This window comes from Pleurodeles waltl, chromosome 6, assembly GCF_031143425.1.
Source record: "Pleurodeles waltl isolate 20211129_DDA chromosome 6, aPleWal1.hap1.20221129, whole genome shotgun sequence".
Classification (NCBI taxonomy): Eukaryota; Metazoa; Chordata; class Amphibia; order Caudata; family Salamandridae; genus Pleurodeles; species Pleurodeles waltl.
The window spans coordinates 118201077-118221702 of record NC_090445.1 but is presented as its reverse complement, the minus strand read 5'-3'; the positions used below and the strand labels follow the sequence as shown (position 1 = coordinate 118221702).

The 20626-nt window shown below is 49.5% G+C and overlaps 1 protein-coding gene across 2 annotated transcripts in view; it reads left to right on the top strand.

Annotated features, from left to right (window-relative positions):
- The window catches only part of SOCS7 (suppressor of cytokine signaling 7), a 149564-nt gene that overhangs the window by 46883 nt on the left and 82055 nt on the right, over positions 1 to 20626 (top strand). Inside the window, exons 3-5 of one of the 2 annotated variants that reach the window (XM_069237495.1) lie at positions 390 to 494; positions 1117 to 1218; positions 1541 to 1671. In XM_069237495.1, coding sequence (XP_069093596.1) covers positions 390 to 494; positions 1117 to 1218; positions 1541 to 1671 — 338 coding nt within the window. The remainder of the gene's footprint in view (positions 1 to 389; positions 495 to 1116; positions 1219 to 1540; positions 1672 to 20626) is intronic. The other variant, XM_069237496.1, reaches the window with a different exon arrangement.

Below are 20626 nucleotides of genomic sequence, written 5' to 3'. Positions count from 1 at the left end.
TTACACAATTGTCCTGTTAGTTGTGACAAATTTGTGTCACTTATATTTAGAGGATGGCTCTGGGGCGAAGGCTCAATACCTCCGAACACTAGGAACCTGTTTAATGATTGGTGTTAACATTTGATGCAATATTTTTGGACTGTTTAAACTCTGATAAAAGGCTTAAAATCTGCCATTCCTGATAGGTGTATTGACCCACCACTCACTTCTGTAAGTTTACCGTTTTTTGTTTTTTTTTGTTTCAAAAACTTTGTCTTGTTTTTTTCTTATGATCCAGTGAAGGTTACATCTGTATTCTGTGTTTTTTTTATGCATTATTTGAGATCTCACTGTAAAAACATTGTCAAACTATGTGGCTTTATGGTTTTGTTTGATGTGGAATGTTTCAGGTGAAACTGTGTCCCTAGTGGATGTAGACATCTCTCAACGAGGACTGAGCTCCTTGCACCCTCCCACTCCTCCACCGCCACCCCGGAGAAGTCTCAGCCTGCTTGGTACTTCTTTAATTTGCATTATGTTTTTAAAATAGCTTTGAACTTGTTGTCAAAGAGGTTGTATGAGAAAAATATATTGTCATGCCCAGGTTTTTGTTATTTTAAGTACCTGTAAGTGGAACCAAAATACAGTTGTGTAATACATATAGTTTTTGAAATAATCTATTTCCAGTGTAGAGTCTATTTTAGACACGTTTGTTGTTGCAACATTGCAGGGGTGGGTAGGTGTGTGTGTGTGGGTGTGGCTGGGTGAGTGGGGGGGGTAAGTGTGTGTTTTTCACTGCCAGGGGGCCCACAAAGTTCCCGATTATTTTCAACCTGACTGCTGTTGAGGATTATCACAACTTTTATCCAGTCATATTCATGTAACATGTTGCCCCTTGTTCTCACCCGCTGTAAGCCTGTTTTTCTTTTCTTTTATTTAATCATATTAAGAAGTTGTATAACACATTGGGTTATATGAGGTATAAAGAAAGACAGTAGTGTTGAGGTGTACCCTCCCGGTTTCTCTTGCTTTGCCTATGTAATGGCCAGCACTGGCACAGTTCTGTAATTTCTTGCTTTCTCCTTTCATTCTAGGCACTGTCTCTTTCCACTCTTACTCCTCTCTTCTTTCTTTCAGATGATATCAGCGGGACGCAGCCTACTTCCGTCCTAGTGGGTCCGATGGGTTCTTCTCTTCAGTCTTTCCCCTTACCACCACCTCCTCCACCCCATGCCCCAGGTCAGAACAGCTTAGGTTCACAGACTCGAGGTTTACATCTAGGTTTTCTGTGGGTATACATTGTCAGACCACAGCTGAATTATTTGGTGTCCTTTGAGAACACACCAGCTGCTCAGTGTGAGCAATGGTGCTGGTTCCTCTGACGTTTGAAGCATATAAGCTGCATCCTATTGTATGACATTGCACATCAGGAAGCATTTCTTGAATTATTTAACTGTGCGCTTTAATAGTAGGCCATGACTCCTGAGTGTTTGTGAATGACTGCACAGTGGGTGGGAAAGGTCTCCTGCTAATAGTTGCTTTGTGACTTTCTTCTTTGTAGATGCTTTTCCTAGAGTTGTCCCCAGCAGGCCAGCTGAGACTATCCAGAGTCAGCTTGTACAGCAACTTCAGTGCCCGCTGTACAGACAGGATTCCAGCAGTTTTGCTGCCAGCCTTCGGGAACTTGAAAAGGTAAGGAATCTGAGTTCAGCACGTATTGGGCAGTATTTTGAGACTCTAGTGCTGAAGAAGAACTGATATGCTCACTAAATGCAGGAGAATCAAGGCAGTCCACATAATCAAACAAGCATTTTCAATGCAACGGGGCTCACATTTGCTCGAGTTGGAGCTATTTGCGTTGTAAACTCCTAACCTAACTTTTCCTGCCACACAAATGAAAAGAAAAAAAACACAGCGCGACCGCACTATGTAAAATGCAGCGCAATCGCGCTGCGGGGAAAATGAACAGATAAAGTAGTCCAGAAACCAGGCTCAAAACATCGATCCTCGTATGTTTCTAGTAGTTTACCGGTGCTGTGTAGGCGGGCTAAAGACCGGGAAAGGCATGACGGATGCATGCCTTTCACAAATGAAACCAACCAATGAAAGAGACTGACGTGACCTGGGCGTGGTTTGAAGCCCATAAAAATGGTACCAGTTGCTACTGGAGTAAGGTAATTATGTGTTTTAGTGTTACCTGTCAGACAGTGGTTGTGTTCTCAGTCTTTCAGTTGCCTGGAGGAGAGGCGGTTTGAGTCCCAGGTACAGACCAAAGCAGTTTTAGACAACATGGTGACCAAGGCAGATGACTCGGTTGTGCAACCCCATGCACAACAGTCACCTCCACACCCCCCACCTTAATTCCTGGTTAGGAAATGTAATGTAAATACATTTATGGGATATAAAATTATCCATGTTTGTAATAGAAAGATTGAATTACCTTGAAATTCAAGCACATCTATAATAAGTAAAAGCCTCAAATTCCATAAAACAAAATAACAATCAGAAATGTATGTTAACTATCTATGAATCACAGTCTAAACAAAGGGTGCTGTTAGTTACTGCAAACATTTTTTGCAGCTTGTGTGTTGTAGATTGGCATGCTTTTACCTGTTGCTGATAGTTACTGAGGGCCTGATTTAGATATTGGCGGATGGGTTACTCAGTCAACGGAAATCCTGTCTGTTGAAATTTAATCCCAGAGGAAATAATGGGATTTAGATTTTGGCGGACGGAATATCTGTCACCCTTATGACGGGTAACCCGTCCGCCTATATCTAAATCAGGCCCTTAGTTAGGTAAGTAACGTTTTGTATCCATTCCACAGTCAATTGACAAAATATCGAAAACTTCTGTAAAATGTTAATCCGGGTTTTTAAATGAAGATACCTGAAAAAGAGTGTAAAATTCTGTCTGACCTTTTATGGATCAAATCTGTTTATTATTTTGAACGTACAAACATACCAAAAAAACATCATATCACAGGGCTGCGAAAAGAGAAAAATCTCATGCAGTAAGAACTCAAGGCTACAGATAACGTCCCTCCAATTAGTCCCGCATCATGCCCGAAAGGACATCACCGCCCGCCCCTCCCTTACAGTCCAGCGAGCATCCAGGCAACGTCCAATATTCTTCAGACTGCAAGATCCCCTCATGGGCCCCGTGTAAACACAAAAATAAACACATACCAACAATGCTTCCCCTCCAGCCCCTGTGACATCTTAGCTTATCTCCACTCCTCTGGTCCTCCCTCTCACTCACCTAATGGTTACCATCTCAGACATCCTTCCCCCCTAATGTCTAACTAGAGTTCAAGTTAGCCTCAAGACTCTCAAATAGGCCGGACATGTCAGCTCAGTAAATTCTGCGGATAGGATCCGAAGGAATGGCTTCCATAATTCACTAATTTCTCCCACCCGCTGCTGGGAAGCTAGGGTGAGTTTCTCCATAGCGAGGATAAACCACAGCTTCTGAAGCCAGGAGACATGTGTCGGAAGCCTATCCGTACCCCACAACGCCAGGATCAACTGTAACGCTGCATTAAGTGCCAGAGCCATCTGCCTCCATTTTAACGATCTCAAGGGAAAGGTAAGGGGATTGGGCAACCCCAACAGGATGTACGATGGGAATCGAGGGACCTTGGTATGGAACGCTGCATCTATATCATCTATAATGCCTGCCCAAAATCGATGGAGCTTGGGGCAGTGCCAAAGTAGATGTACAAGTGTACCTGTGGCCCCAACAAAGATCGGACTTAGCCTGATCCCATGCATGTACCCGCGCTGGAGTGTAATACCAATAGGAGGCCACTTTGTATGATGTCTCAGTCCCTGCTGCATTATAGGCTGTGTGGTAAATCCTATAGAATATGCTGTCCCATTCCTCATCTGAGAATTCCTTCTCCATCTCTCTCTCCCATCTTGACTGTCCCTTTGACTTAGGTGGGCGCTTCTCCCCCTGCAGAAGCCGATAAAGTTCTGAGATAACTCTTTTATCGTTCTTCTTTAGCAGCAGCCATTTCTCAAACGGTGTAGGAAGTTGGCTCTGTATGTGCTATTTCAAAGTAAGGAATAGCATGCACAGAGTCCAAGGGTTCCCCTTAGAGGTAAGATAGTGGCAAAAAGAGATAATACTAATGCTCTATTTTGTGGTAGTGTGGTCGAGCAATAGGCTTATCCAAGGAGTAGTGTTAAGCATTTGTTGTACATACACATAGACAATAAATGAGGTACACACACTCAGAGACAAATCCAGCCAATAGGTTTTTGTATAGAAAAATATCTTTTCTTAGTTTATTTTAAGAACCACAGGTTCAAATTTTACATGTAATATCTCATTCGAAAGGTATTGCAGGTAAGTACTTTAGGAACTTCAAATCATCAAAATTGCATGTATACTTTTCAAGTTATTCACAAATAGCTGTTTTAAAAGTGGACACTTAGTGCAATTTTCACAGTTCCTAGGGGAGGTAAGTATTTGTTAGGTTAACCAGGTAAGTAAGACACTTACAGGGCTTAGTTCTTGGTCCAAGGTAGCCCACCGTTGGGGGTTCAGAGCAACCCCAAAGTCACCACACCAGCAGCTCAGGGCCGGTCAGGTGCAGAGTTCAAAGTGGTGCCCAAAACACATAGGCTAGAATGGAGAGAAGGGGGTGCCCCGGTTCCGGTCTGCTTGCAGGTAAGTACCCGCGTCTTCGGAGGGCAGACCAGGGGGGTTTTGTAGGGCACCGGGGGGGACACAAGCCCACACAGAAATTTCACCCTCAGCGGCGCGGGGGCGGCCGGGTGCAGTGTAGAAACAGGCGTCGGGTTCGCAATGTTAGTCTATGAGAGATCTCGGGATCTCTTCAGCGCTGCAGGCAGGCAAGGGGGGGGTTCCTCGGGGAAACCTCCACTTGGGCAAGGGAGAGGGACTCCTGGGGGTCACTTCTCCAGTGAAAGTCCGGTCCTTCAGGTCCTGGGGGCTGCGGGTGCAGGGTCTCTCCCAGGTGTCGGGACTTTGGATTCAAAGAGTCGCGGTCAGGGGAAGCCTCGGGATTCCCTCTGCAGGCGGCGCTGTGGGGGCTCAGGGGGGACAGGTTTTGGTACTCACAGTATCAGAGTAGTCCTGGGGTCCCTCCTGAGGTGTTGGATCTCCACCAGCCGAGTCGGGGTCGCCGGGTGCAGTGTTGCAAGTCTCACGCTTCTTGCGGGGAGCTTGCAGGGTTCTTTAAAGCTGCTGGAAACAAAGTTGCAGCTTTTCTTGGAGCAGGTCCGCTGTCCTCGGGAGTTTCTTGTCTTTTCGAAGCAGGGGCAGTCCTCAGAGGATGTCGAGGTCGCTGGTCCCTTTGGAAGGCGTCGCTGGAGCAGGATCTTTGGAAGGCAGGAGACAGGCCGGTGAGTTTCTGGAGCCAAGGCAGTTGTCGTCTTCTGGTCTTCCTCTGCAGGGGTTTTCAGCTAGGCAGTCCTTCTTCTTGTAGTTGCAGGAATCTAATTTTCTAGGGTTCAGGGTAGCCCTTAAATACTAAATTTAAGGGCGTGTTTAGGTCTGGGGGGTTAGTAGCCAATGGCTACTAGCCCTGAGGGTGGGTACACCCTCTTTGTGCCTCCTCCCAAGGGGAGGGGGTCACAATCCTAACCCTATTGGGGGAATCCTCCATCTGCAAGATGGAGGATTTCTAAAAGTTAGAGTCACCTCAGCTCAGGACACCTTAGGGGCTGTCCTGACTGGCCAGTGACTCCTCCTTGTTTTTCTCATTATTTTCTCCGGCCTTGCCGCCAAAAGTGGGGCCTGGCCGGAGGGGGCGGGCAACTCCACTAGCTGGAGTGTCCTGCTGGGTTGGCACAAAGGAGGTGAGCCTTTGAGGCTCACCGCCAGGTGTGACAATTCCTGCCCGGGGGAGGTGTTAGCATCTCCACCCAGTGCAGGCTTTGTTACTGGCCTCAGAGTGACAAAGGCACTCTCCCCATGGGGCCAGCAACATGTCTCGGTTTGTGGCAGGCTGCTAAAACTAGTCAGCCTACACAGATAGTCGGTTAAGTTTCAGGGGGCACCTCTAAGGTGCCCTCTGGGGTGTATTTTACAATAAAATGTACACTGGCATCAGTGTGCATTTATTGTGCTGAGAAGTTTGATACCAAACTTCCCAGTTTTCAGTGTAGCCATTATGGTGCTGTGGAGTTCGTGTTTGACAGACTCCCAGACCATATACTCTTATGGCTACCCTGCACTTACAATGTCTAAGGTTTTGTTTGGACACTGTAGGGGTACCATGCTCATGCACTGGTACCCTCACCTATGGTATAGTGCACCCTGCCTTAGGGCTGTAAGGCCTGCTAGAGGGGTGTCTTACCTATACTGCATAGGCAGTGAGAGGCTGGCATGGCACCCTGAGGGGAGTGCCATGTCGACTTACTCGTTTTGTCCTCACTAGCACACACAAGCTGGCAAGCAGTGTGTCTGTGCTGAGTGAGAGGTCTCCAGGGTGGCATAAGACATGCTGCAGCCCTTAGAGACCTTCCTTGGCATCAGGGCCCTTGGTACTAGAAGTACCAGTTACAAGGGACTTATCTGGATGCCAGGGTCTGCCAATTGTGGATACAAAAGTACAGGTTAGGGAAAGAACACTGGTGCTGGGGCCTGGTTAGCAGGCCTCAGCACACTTTCAATTGTAAACATAGCATCAGCAAAGGCAAAAAGTCAGGGGGCAACCATGCCAAGGAGGCATTTCCTTACACAACCCCCCCCCAAACGAAAGAGGATGAGACTAACCTTTCCCAAGAGAGTCTTCATTTTCTAAGTGGAAGAACCTGGAAAGGCCATCTGCATTGGCATGGGCAGTCCCAGGTCTGTGTTCCACTATAAAGTCCATTCCCTGTAGGGAGATGGACCACCTCAACAGTTTAGGATTTTCACCTTTCATTTGCATCAGCCATTTGAGAGGTCTGTGGTCAGTTTGAACTAGGAAGTGAGTCCCAAAGAGGTATGGTCTCAGCTTCTTCAGGGACCAAACCACAGCAAAGGCCTCCCTCTCAATGGCACTCCAACGCTGCTCCCTGGGGAGTAACCTCCTGCTAATGAAAGCAACAGGCTGGTCAAGGCCATCATCATTTGTTTGGGACAAAACTGCCCCTATCCCATGTTCAGAGGCATCAGTCTGCACAATGAACTGCTTAGAATAATCTGGAGCTTTTAGAACTGGTGCTGAGCACATTGCTTGTTTCAGGGTGTCAAAGGCCTGTTGGCATTCCACAGTCCAGTTCACTTTCTTGGGCATTTTCTTGGAGGTGAGTTCAGTGAGGGCTGTCACAATGGATCCATATCCCTTCACAAACCTCCTGTAATACCCAGTCAAGCCAAGGAATGCCCTGACTTGAGTCTGGGTTTTTGGAGCTACCCAGTCCAGAATAGTCTGGATCTTGGGTTGGAGTGGCTGAACCTGGCCTCCACCTACAAGGTGTCCCAAGTAAACCACAGTTCCCTGCCCTATCTGGCATTTGGATGCCTTGATAGAGAGGCCTGCAGATTGCAGAGCCTTCAAAACCTTCTTCAGGTGGACCAGGTGATCCTGCCAGGTGGAGCTAAAGACAGCAATATCATCAAGATAAGCTGTGCTAAAGGACTCCAAGCCAGCAAGGACTTGATTCACCAACCTTTGGAAGGTGGCAGGGGCATTCTTTAAACCAAAGGGCATAACAGTAAACTGATAATGCCCATCAGGTGTGGAGAATGCTGTTTTCTCTTTTGCTCCAGGTGCCATTTTTATTTGCCAGTACCCTGCTGTCAAGTCAAAGGTACTTAGGAATTTGGCAGCACCTAATTTGTCTATGAGCTCATCAGCTCTTGGAATTGGATGGGCATCTGTCTTGGTGACAGAATTGAGCCCTCTGGAGTCCACTCAAAACCTCATCTCTTTCTTTCCATCTTTGGTGTGAGGTTTGGGGACTAAGACCACTGGGCTAGCCCAGGGGCTGTCAGAGCGCTCAATCACTCCCAATTCCAGCATCTTGTGGACTTCCACCTTGATGCTTTCCTTAACATGGTCAGACTGTCTAAAGATTTTGTTCTTGACAGGCATGCTGTCTCCTGTGTCCACATCATGGGTACACAGGTGTGTCTGACCAGGGGTTAAGGAGAAGAGTTCAGGAAACTGTTGTAGGACTCTCCTACAATCAGCTTGCTGTTGACCAGAGAGGGTGTCTGAGTAGATCACTCCATCTACTGTGCCATCTTTTGGGTCTGATGACAGAAGATCAGGGAGAGGTTCACTCTCTGCCTCCTGATCCTCATCTGTTACCATCAACAGATTCACATCAGCCCTGTCATGGAAGAGCTTAAGGCGGTTCACATGGATCACCCTCTTGGGGCTCCTGCCTGTGCCCAGGTCCACCAGGTAGGTGACCTGACTCTTCCTTTCTAGTACTGGGTAAGGGCCACTCCATTTGTCCTGGAGTGCCCTGGGAGCCACAGGCTCCAGAACCCAGACTTTCTGCCCTGGTTGGAACTCAACCAGTGCAGCCTTTTGGTCATACCAAAACTTCTGGAGCTGTTGGCTGGCCTCAAGGTTTTTGGTTGCCTTTTCCATGTACTCTGCCATTCTAGAGCGAAGGCCAAGTACATAGTCCACTATGTCCTGTTTAGGCTCATGGAGAGGTCTCTCCCAGCCTTCTTTAACAAGGGCAAGTGGTCCCCTTACAGGATGACCAAACAGAAGTTCAAAGGGTGAGAATCCTACTCCCTTCTGTGGCACCTCTCTGTAAGCGAAAAGCAGACATGGCAAGAGGACATCCCATCTCCTTTTGAGTTTTTCTGGGAGCCCCATGATCATGCCTTTTAATGTCTTGTTGAATCTCTAAACCAAGCCATTAGTTTGGGGATGGTATGGTGTAGTGAATTTATAAGTCACTCCACACTCATTCCACATGTGCTTTAGGTATGCTGACATGAAGTTGGTACCTCTGTCAGACACCACCTCCTTAGGGAAACCCACTCTGGTAAAGATACCAATGAGGGCCTTGGCTACTGCAGGGGCAGTAGTCGACCTAAGGGGAATAGCTTCAGGATACCTGGTAGCATGATCCACTACTACCAGGATATACATATTTCCTGAGGCTGTGGGAGGTTCTAGTGGACCAACTATGTCCACACCCACTCTTTCAAAGGGAACCCCCACCACTGGAAGTGGAATGAGGGGGGCCTTTGGATGCCCACCTGTCTTACCACTGGCTTGACAGGTGGGGCAGGAGAGGCAAAACTCCTTAACCATGTTGGACATATTGGGCCAGTAGAAGTGGTTGACTAACCTCTCCCACGTCTTGGTTTGTCCCAAATGTCCAGCAAGGGGAATGTCATGGGCCAATGTTAGGATGAACTTCCTGAACAGCTGAGGCACTACCACTCTCCTAGTGGCACCAGGTTTGGGGTCTCTGGCCTCAGTGTACAGGAGTCCATCTTCCCAATAGACCCTATGCGTTCCATTTTTCTTGCCTTTGGACTCTTCAGCAGCTTGCTGCCTAAGGCCTTCAAGAGAGGGACAGGTTTCTTGTCCCTTACACAGCTCCTCCCTTGAGGGTCCCCCTGGGCCTAAGAGCTCAACCTGATAAGGTTCAAGCTCCAAAGGCTCAGTTCCCTCAGAGGGCAGAACTTCTTCCTGAGAAGAGAGGTTCCCTTTCTTTTGCTGTGTTGTAGTTGGTTTCCCAACTGACTTTCCTGTTCTCTTGGTAGGCTGGGCCATTCTTCCAGACTCCAGCTCTACTTGTTCACCCTGTGCCTTGCATTGTGCTCTTGTTTTCACACACACCAGTTCAGGGATACCCAGCATTGCTGCATGGGTTTTTAGTTCTACCTCAGCCCATGCTGAGGACTCCAGGTCATTTCCAAGCAGACAGTCCACTGGGATATTTGAGGAGACCACCACCTGTTTCAGGCCATTGACCCCTCCCCATTCTAAAGTAACCATTGCCATGGGATGTACTTTTCTCTGATTGTCAGCGTTGGTGACTGTGTAGGTTTTTCCAGTCAGGTATTGGCCAGGGGAAACCAGTTTCTCTGTCACCATGGTGACACTGGCACCTGTATCCCTCAGGCCCTCTATTCTAGTCCCATTAATTAAGAGTTGCTGTCTGTATTTTTGCATGTTAGGCGGCCAGACAGCTAGTGTGGCTAAATCCACCCCACCCTCAGAAACTAGAATAGCTTCAGTGTGGACCCTGATTTGCTCTGGGCACACTGTTGATCCCACTTGGAGACTAGCCATACCAGTGTTACCTGGATGGGAGTTTGGAGTGGAACCTTTCTTGGGACAGGCCTTGTCTCCAGTTTGGTGTCCATGCTGTTTACAGCTATGACACCAGGCCTTTTTGGGATCAAAGTTTTTACCCTTGTACCCATTGTTTTGTGAAGAGGCTCTGGGCCCACCCTCCTGTGCAGGTTTTTGGGGGCCTGTAGAAGACTCTTTACTATTTTTAGTTTTGGTTGTCTCATCACCCTTCCCCTGGGGAGTCTTTGTGACCCCTTTCTTTTGGTCACCCCCTGTTGAAGTCTTGGACACCCTTGTCTTGACCCAATGGTCCGCCTTCTTTCCCAATTCTTGGGGAGAAATTGGTCCTAGGTCTACCAGATGCTGATGCAGTTTATCATTGAAACAATTACTCAATAGGTGTTCTTTCACAAATAAATTGTACAGCCCATCATAATTACTTACACCACTGCCTTGAATCCAACCATCTAGTGTTTTCACTGAGTAGTCAACAAAGTCAACCCAGGTCTGGCTCGAGGATTTTTGAGCCCCCCTGAACCTAATCCTGTACTCCTCAGTGGAGAATCCAAAGCCCTCAATCAGGGTACCCTTCATGAGGTCATAAGATTCTGCATCTTTTCCAGAGAGTGTGAGGAGTCTATCCCTACACTTTCCAGTGAACATTTCCCAAAGGAGAGCACCCCAGTGAGATCTGTTCACTTTTCTGGTTACACAAGCCCTCTCAAAAGCTGTGAACCACTTGGTGATGTCATCACCATCTTCATATTTTGTCACAATCCCTTTGGGGATTTTTAACATGTCAGGAGAATCTCTGACCCTATTTATATTGCTGCCACCATTGATGGGTCCTAGGCCCATCTCTTGTCTTTCCCTTTCTATGGCTAGGAGCTGTCTCTCTAAAGCCAATCTTTTGGCCATCCTGGCTAACAGGAGGTCATCTTCACTGAGAGCATCCTCAGTGATTTCAGAAATGTGGGACCCTCCTGTGAGGGACTCACTATTTCTGACTAACACAGTTGGAGACAGGACTTGAGGGGTCCTGTTCTCCCTATTTAGGACTGGAGGAGGGACATTGGCCTCCAAGTCACTAATTTCTTCCTCTGTGAGGTCATCATCAGAGGGGTTGGCTTTTTCAAACTCTGCCAACAGCTCCTGGAGCTGAATTTTGGTAGGTCTGGAGCCAATGGTTATTTTTTTGATATTACAGAGAGACCTTAGCTCCCTCATCTTAAGATGGAGGTAAGGTGTGGTGTCGAGTTCCACCACCTGCATCTCTGTATCAGACATTATTCTGCTAAGAGTTGGAATACTTTTTTAAGAATCTAAAACTGTTTCTAGAATCTAATTCAAACTTTTAACAAACTTTTAAACTCTAAAAAGACAATGCTAAACAGGGACTTAACACACAAGGCCCTAGCAGGACTTTTAAGAATTTAGAAAACTTTCAAATTGCAAAAATGAATTTCTAATGACAATTTTGGAATTTGTCGTGTGATCAGGTATTGGCTGAGTAGTCCAGCAAATGCAAAGTCTTGTACCCCACCGCTGATCCACCAATGTCGGAAGTTGGCTCTGTATGTGCTATTTCAAAGTAAGGAATAGCATGCACAGAGTCCAAGGGTTCCCCTTAGAGGTAAGATAGTGGCAAAAAGAGATAATACTAATGCTCTATTTTGTGGTAGTGTGGTCGAGCAATAGGCTTATCCAAGGAGTAGTGTTAAGCATTTGTTGTACATACACATAGACAATAAATGAGGTACACACACTCAGAGACAAATCCAGCCAATAGGTTTTTGTATAGAAAAATATCTTTTCTTAGTTTATTTTAAGAACCACAGGTTCAAATTTTACATGTAATATCTCATTCGAAAGGTATTGCAGGTAAGTACTTTAGGAACTTCAAATCATCAAAATTGCATGTATACTTTTCAAGTTATTCACAAATAGCTGTTTTAAAAGTGGACACTTAGTGCAATTTTCACAGTTCCTAGGGGAGGTAAGTATTTGTTAGGTTAACCAGGTAAGTAAGACACTTACAGGGCTTAGTTCTTGGTCCAAGGTAGCCCACCGTTGGGGGTTCAGAGCAACCCCAAAGTCACCACACCAGCAGCTCAGGGCCGGTCAGGTGCAGAGTTCAAAGTGGTGCCCAAAACACATAGGCTAGAATGGAGAGAAGGGGGTGCCCCGGTTCCGGTCTGCTTGCAGGTAAGTACCCGCGTCTTCGGAGGGCAGACCAGGGGGGTTTTGTAGGGCACCGGGGGGGACACAAGCCCACACAGAAATTTCACCCTCAGCGGCGCGGGGGCGGCCGGGTGCAGTGTAGAAACAGGCGTCGGGTTCGCAATGTTAGTCTATGAGAGATCTCGGGATCTCTTCAGCGCTGCAGGCAGGCAAGGGGGGGGTTCCTCGGGGAAACCTCCACTTGGGCAAGGGAGAGGGACTCCTGGGGGTCACTTCTCCAGTGAAAGTCCGGTCCTTCAGGTCCTGGGGGCTGCGGGTGCAGGGTCTCTCCCAGGTGTCGGGACTTTGGATTCAAAGAGTCGCGGTCAGGGGAAGCCTCGGGATTCCCTCTGCAGGCGGCGCTGTGGGGGCTCAGGGGGGACAGGTTTTGGTACTCACAGTATCAGAGTAGTCCTGGGGTCCCTCCTGAGGTGTTGGATCTCCACCAGCCGAGTCGGGGTCGCCGGGTGCAGTGTTGCAAGTCTCACGCTTCTTGCGGGGAGCTTGCAGGGTTCTTTAAAGCTGCTGGAAACAAAGTTGCAGCTTTTCTTGGAGCAGGTCCGCTGTCCTCGGGAGTTTCTTGTCTTTTCGAAGCAGGGGCAGTCCTCAGAGGATGTCGAGGTCGCTGGTCCCTTTGGAAGGCGTCGCTGGAGCAGGATCTTTGGAAGGCAGGAGACAGGCCGGTGAGTTTCTGGAGCCAAGGCAGTTGTCGTCTTCTGGTCTTCCTCTGCAGGGGTTTTCAGCTAGGCAGTCCTTCTTCTTGTAGTTGCAGGAATCTAATTTTCTAGGGTTCAGGGTAGCCCTTAAATACTAAATTTAAGGGCGTGTTTAGGTCTGGGGGGTTAGTAGCCAATGGCTACTAGCCCTGAGGGTGGGTACACCCTCTTTGTGCCTCCTCCCAAGGGGAGGGGGTCACAATCCTAACCCTATTGGGGGAATCCTCCATCTGCAAGATGGAGGATTTCTAAAAGTTAGAGTCACCTCAGCTCAGGACACCTTAGGGGCTGTCCTGACTGGCCAGTGACTCCTCCTTGTTTTTCTCATTATTTTCTCCGGCCTTGCCGCCAAAAGTGGGGCCTGGCCGGAGGGGGCGGGCCACTCCACTAGCTGGAGTGTCCTGCTGGGTTGGCACAAAGGAGGTGAGCCTTTGAGGCTCACCGCCAGGTGTGACAATTCCTGCCCGGGGGAGGTGTTAGCATCTCCACCCAGTGCAGGCTTTGTTACTGGCCTCAGAGTGACAAAGGCACTCTCCCCATGGGGCCAGCAACATGTCTCGGTTTGTGGCAGGCTGCTAAAACTAGTCAGCCTACACAGATAGTCGGTTAAGTTTCAGGGGGCACCTCTAAGGTGCCCTCTGGGGTGTATTTTACAATAAAATGTACACTGGCATCAGTGTGCATTTATTGTGCTGAGAAGTTTGATACCAAACTTCCCAGTTTTCAGTGTAGCCATTATGGTGCTGTGGAGTTCGTGTTTGACAGACTCCCAGACCATATACTCTTATGGCTACCCTGCACTTACAATGTCTAAGGTTTTGTTTGGACACTGTAGGGGTACCATGCTCATGCACTGGTACCCTCACCTATGGTATAGTGCACCCTGCCTTAGGGCTGTAAGGCCTGCTAGAGGGGTGTCTTACCTATACTGCATAGGCAGTGAGAGGCTGGCATGGCACCCTGAGGGGAGTGCCATGTCGACTTACTCGTTTTGTCCTCACTAGCACACACAAGCTGGCAAGCAGTGTGTCTGTGCTGAGTGAGAGGTCTCCAGGGTGGCATAAGACATGCTGCAGCCCTTAGAGACCTTCCTTGGCATCAGGGCCCTTGGTACTAGAAGTACCAGTTACAAGGGACTTATCTGGATGCCAGGGTCTGCCAATTGTGGATACAAAAGTACAGGTTAGGGAAAGAACACTGGTGCTGGGGCCTGGTTAGCAGGCCTCAGCACACTTTCAATTGTAAACATAGCATCAGCAAAGGCAAAAAGTCAGGGGGCAACCATGCCAAGGAGGCATTTCCTTACAAACGGCGTAAGTGGTCTCTCCATTAATGCTCTGTTAGCCGGCTGGAGAGCCCAATGCCGAATCTGATAATACATCAGCCTATCTGCCTCCAACAAGCCATATGCCTCCTGTAGCTGTTCAAAGGACAATACCCCTTGTTCGTCAAAAAGGCTTCCCACCCTCTTACAACCCCGACATACCAGCGCCGCAGACCTTCCAGACGAAATCCCGGCTCAAAATCAGGGTTCGCGCCTATGGAGGTCATTGGGGACGGAAAGGATGTCAACCCCAACCGGCAAGCCATCGCGTCCCATATTCGTAGCGTTGCTCCCGTAATCGGAGAAGAATAAAGGCCTCCCGCCCTATGGCGACGTCGGAGGCGCAAGGCTCCTTCCAAATGTGAGAGCCTGGTCCATAAAACACCAATGTTTCTCAGTAAGTGGATGACTCCACTCTAAGAGAAAGCGCAGTTGTGTCTCCTGAAAATATCGCAGAAGACAGGGAACCGCTAGGCCTCCCCCGCTCTTAGGGCGAAACAAAACCTGCCGCGGAAGATGCGCCAGCCTATCCTCCCACACGAATCTCAGAACCGCCGATTGAAGAGTGGATATCGTCTGAGGAGGTGGAGTCAACGGAAGCGCCTGAAACATATACAATAATACGCAGCAGGATTGTCATCTTCACAGCCGCCACCCTACCCAACCAAGACAATTTGTGTCTCCCCCAGGACTCCAGGTCCCGCTGCACCTCGCGAACTAACTTTGTGTAATTCAAACTCGCCGCCCTGGCAGCTGAAGTCGCTAAATCAACCCCCAAGTAGGAGAGAGGCGAAGACGACCAAAGAAAGGGGTACCTATCTCTCAAGGTTGCCTCATGATCCGGGCTGACTGACAAACTTAGGACCTGGGACTTCTGCATGTTCACCCGGAATCCCGAGACCTGGCTAAACTCAGTTATGATCTCCATAAGGTTGAGGATTACATCATTTGCATACAGGGTAATGAGATGGCGATACCTGCCAAATTGCACTCCCGAAACCAAGGGGCTATCCCGCAGCCGCTGCGCGAGGGGCTCCATATATAGCGCAAACAAAAGGGGGGAGATAACAGACACCCTTGTCTAGTCCCCCCGCCCAACCGGGAACGGCAGAGAGAGCACTCCATCAACACGAACCGCCATTCTGGGGGACCGATAAGCGCTCCGGATCCAAGACCGAAACCCAGGGCCCAAACCAAAGCGCTCCAGCACCCGAAAGAGGTATGTCCAATGGACCCTATCAAACGCCTTTTCGGCGTCAATAGAAAGGAAAAGCAGTTCCCTTCGCGATCGGCCTAGTTTATCTAACAAATGCAGAAGACGCTTCGTGTTGTCACTACACTGTCTGGTTGGAATAAATCCCGACTGGTCCGGGTCCACAAGGCCTGGCATATAAAAATTAGGGTGGTGAGCAAGGATCCCAGTGAATAGCTTTGCATCTATGTTCAGGAGTGAAATCGGCCTATAGGAAGCACACTGCTCTGGGTCTTTGCCCGGCTTATAGATAACCGCGATGTGGCATCCAACATACTAGGCGTCAGTGCACCCGATGTCCGGAAGGAATTGAAAAGCCTCACCAAGAGCGGGGCAAGTTCTGCACAGAAGGTCTTATAGAATAATGCCGTAAACCCATCAGGGACAGGAGATTTCCCAGCTTTTAGACAGGAAATCGCCGATATAACCTCTTCGCACCTTATCGGTTGTTCCAGCTGAGACGCCTCCTTCTCACCAAGAGGAGTGATAGCAATACCTTCTAAGAAGGAATCTAGGGCCTCGTCGTCTCGCACCTCCGCCGCATATAGCCCCCGATAGAACTCTGCTAAAACCTCTGCAATCTGGTCGCTTGTGCGGGCCTCCCTCCCGGACGGAGATCGAATCAACCGATGTGCCAAGAGCTTTCCGCACCTGTTGCTCCCAATGTAGTATGTATGCTTAAGCCGCGCCACTGCATACTCCGCCCTATCCCAGTCCAGCCTCTTCAACTGCTGGCGCACTCTCTCCAATTCCTGCCAGATTCTAGGCGTACCTGTGGATTTTTGAGAACGCTCCAACACAGTCACCCTCCGCTCCAAGCGGGTGACCAAAATTGTCTAGGGAACCACCGTGAGCGCGAATGCGAAATGTGCCTTTGTGCAATAAGTGTGTTTCTTGCAACAGGCAAATATGACTCCCGGATTTCTCCAGACTCGACAGTATTGCTAACCGCTTAGTCGGGCTGTTAAGCCCGCGAACATTCAAACTTAGACACTTAACTTTCATGTATCACAGAGGAGGGATTGCCCAGGAGGGGAGGAGCTTCACGGAGGGGCCACAACCCGGGGCAGCACCTCGACCACCCAGAGTCACCCAGCCCGCCCGTTACGACCCTCAATGACCGGACACACAGGGAAGCATACCAACATATAGCCACAACGCACAACAGTGCTCATAAGAAAACAGTCCTCTCCCACACATCCCAAAGAGGAGATGTCTCAGCAGGGTCGTGAAACCATACAGATCCGCCCACCAGGACTGTCAACTCCGCCGCCCAGGCCATGCTCAACAGTCTCAGGCCCACAATGAACTGCCCAGTTCTGTCCGGGGACTCCTGCCGCCTCTCGCCTAGGCACTTGTCCCAGCCGCCACACTGTTCACAGCCGATTGGCGCTCCGAAATCTGCTCCAGCGCAGTGGGGCGTTGCTGCTTCCTCCTCTTCACCTTACGCCGCCAACGCGGACGACTCCCACCGCCCAGGGCCAGCCCCGGATCCGAATCCAGGGCATCTCCCCCCAAACCCAGGATCCGGGCCGCCTCCGACACAGACTTCACCTGATGCAGCTGATTCTCCCAGCGGAAAGCAAGACGGAACGGATGACACCACGAGTAGGACACAGCATGTGCGCGCAAATGCTCCGTAATGGGCTTTAACTCACGCCTCCGTTGCAAGGTCCGAACCGAAAGGTCCTGGTAGAGTTGGAGCTGATGGCCTCTAAATTGATCCTGTGGGAGACTGCGCGCCCGTTGCAATATACTTTCTTTCAGCCAAAAATTTTGGACGCTTGCCAAAATATCCGGCGGACGGTCCCCAGCTCCGCCAGGCTGGCCCACGCGATGGACTCTGTCCAGGATAATTTCCTGCGACTCCTCCAGGTCAAGGACCGAGTGGAACAGCGCCCCCACAAAGTCTCTAATGTCATCCTTCTCCGCCCCTATCGGCACCCCTCTAATGCGGATGTTATTTCTGCGCGACCGATTCTTGAAGTCCTCCACTGTCATCTGGAGGAGATCCTGCTGCTCCCGCAAACGCTAAACCTCCTGCTGCAGGTCTGCCAGCTCCTCACCACGGGCCGTTTCACCATCCTCCACCTGTGCTACTCGCTCACCCAAAGATGTGAGCTCAACCCGCAGTGCCTTCACCTCCTGAGATATGTCTTTGCGGAGTTCCTGCAGGTCACTGCGAAGCGATTCGAACAAGGATGTAAGAAAGCCCTTCGTGACTGGGGCTGCCTCGTCCTGTCGCTTCTCGTCTTGCCTCAGGAGACCTCACAGGCGGTGGCTCCTCAGGGGCCCCTCCCGGGCACCCCCCCAGTCAGCATATCCCTTACCGTCCGGTCCCGCCTGGGCTTGGAGGTCGCCATCACCTCCGCTCGCGTACTGTGAAGGCGTAAGGGACTCAGGCCAGCCTCTGCGCGTCGTCGCGGGGGAGTTATTCTCCTGGCCTCACTCCCCTACCAGCCGCCGTTGATCCTTCACTGCGGGGCCCCTCCTCCTCACGGCTCACTTACAATTGAAACAGGGCCCCCTCGGGCCGCCCAGGCCAGCAACCGGCAACCGAGGCCCACTGGGCCACCTCCAACTCCTCCACGTCACTGTCCACTGGGGAACTTCTTCGGGGCTCGCCGCTGCTGGGAAGACAAGGAGGGCACAACCACCTCACAGGCCCCAAAACCCAGCTCAGCCCCGGACTCGTTTCATGGGCTCGTCCTCCACTGCAGGCAGTGCCTCACCTCCACGTCGCGCCAGCAGGCCGCCGGCTCAAGGCCCACCGCGCGGCACTGCCCGCCGCACACCGCTCCCTCCTGCAACGAGCGCCGACCCAAGGCGCGTGGCTCCTCTCGTCCCGCAGCGCCGGCCGGCCCCGGCTCTATCGGGGCCCCCGCCGTTCCAGCACCACAGGCTCCACATTGGGACCCCCCCCCCCCCAGGCCACAAGATCAGGGGCCGCAAGTCGATTTCAAGGGCCTGGGCGGCGGAGCACGAACCAGCGTGTCTGCTCACGCCGCCATCTTGGTCACGCCCCCCTGTCTGACCTTTTAAAGGTGCTACGGCCAGACTTTTAAATTTGGTTTTATTTAAAATTGCAACCTTTCTGCTCTCAAGACTCACTCACCGCTTGGTTTCTTTTCACCAGTGCTAAGTGACTAGGAGTAGGATCACAAGTAAGTAGAGTAACTTAGTGACATGGTAGGTCTACTTACCACAACACTTTATCCTAGTCCGTAGCCCATTCCCTCTCCAGGGGACAGAGCGAACGCAAATATTGGGTGAGGGGGCAGCTGTGACAGACAGATCTTATGCATGATCCATGTGAAAAAATGATAAGCCCCTTTTTTTGGGACAGAGTTTCACCCACAATACTTAACGAGCTGCATACAAAAACACATTTGTTACAACAGCCCTTTTTTAACCCCTTAACTGCAACCCCGCCCAGCCACCCCACCCCTTTTTCAAATAGGTAGCCCTTTGTCCAATTTCTTTGTGCTTTCAAGTTGCTTCCAGTTTGTGGTGGAAGCCAGTGTGAAACCCATGGGTGACCAAGGAAAGGTATATATTTTACAATTTCGAATTCAGCAAGGGACCAAATGTGAAGCTTCATGATTGCAGTAAAACACAGTAAAATCCAATAAATAGTCAATATTCTACTATTCTGTGCTCACCACATGTCTTCTGATAAAAATTGTACCTTTCATGTGTGGGTAGGTCTAGTGCCTGTGACCGGAAACGGCCAAAAGACAACATGGATATAACATATTTTTTTCCACTTAAAACTGACATTTTTTTTTGCTAAGTGGGTAGCTGTGTATTTTGGGCCCTAGCTCAGCCCGCACCTAGGGAAACCAAGCAAACCTGTATTTTTTTTTTTTTTTTTTTAACTAGACACCTAGGGGAATCCAGGATGGGGTGATTTGTGTGGCTTCCACTAGATTGTTATAAAAAGAATCCCTTGCAAACCCAAATATTTGACTAAAACACATTTTTCTCACATTTCTGTGATGGAAAGTTTTGGAATCTGCAGGGAGCCACAAACTTCCTTCCATCCCAGCATTCCCCATAGAAGTCAGATAAAAATGGTACCTTAGATGTATGGGTAGGCCTAGTGCCCACAACAGGAAACAGTCCCATTTATTTGGGTGAGGCCATAGCTATGCTGATGGTGGGCGGCCTCCACCTCTATACACCCCTATGCCTCCCCCACCCCCCCCCCCCCCACCAAAAAATAAACTTTGCCTGGCGGCTAGTGGGGTTTCTTCCCCACCTCCTCCTCTCTCCTGTGGCGATCCCCAAGTATGGATCCACTGGACAGAGGTTCCATTCAAAAGGGGAGATTCTCCCATTTTCAACGATAACCTCTTCTTGAGAATCAGTTCTTGGAGGCTGAGATATGCCCTCAAGCACTGATTCATTGAAAGTAAAACAAGCCCATCTGATTTGTTTTACTTTCAGTTTTACTGCAGTGATGTCAGCGAGGCTTGCACGCCTATCCCCAACAGTAAAAAAACAAAAAAAAAACAATTGGGAACCTCTTCCCGAGCAACCTGATGTAAAAACAAAATAAAGTAAAGGACTCCCTCTGGTGCTTAGCAGCAGAGGGGCTTTTAAGGTTCTCCCCATTGTTAGCCAGTGGCTGACAGCTGCACTGGGGAGGTAGTGCAGCTGTCGCCCATTGGCAGACGGCCGGACTTAAAAAGTTAAGTAGCACAATAACGAGAGTTATTTTTATCCACCTCTGTGCTATTTTATTTACCTTAGAAGACTTATAAATTTGGTTTTATTTAAAATTGCAACCTTTCTGCTCTCAAGACTCACTCACCGCTTGGTTTCTTTTCACCAGTGCTAAGTGACTAGGAGTAGGATCACAAGTAAGTAGAGTAACTTAGTGACATGGTAGGTCT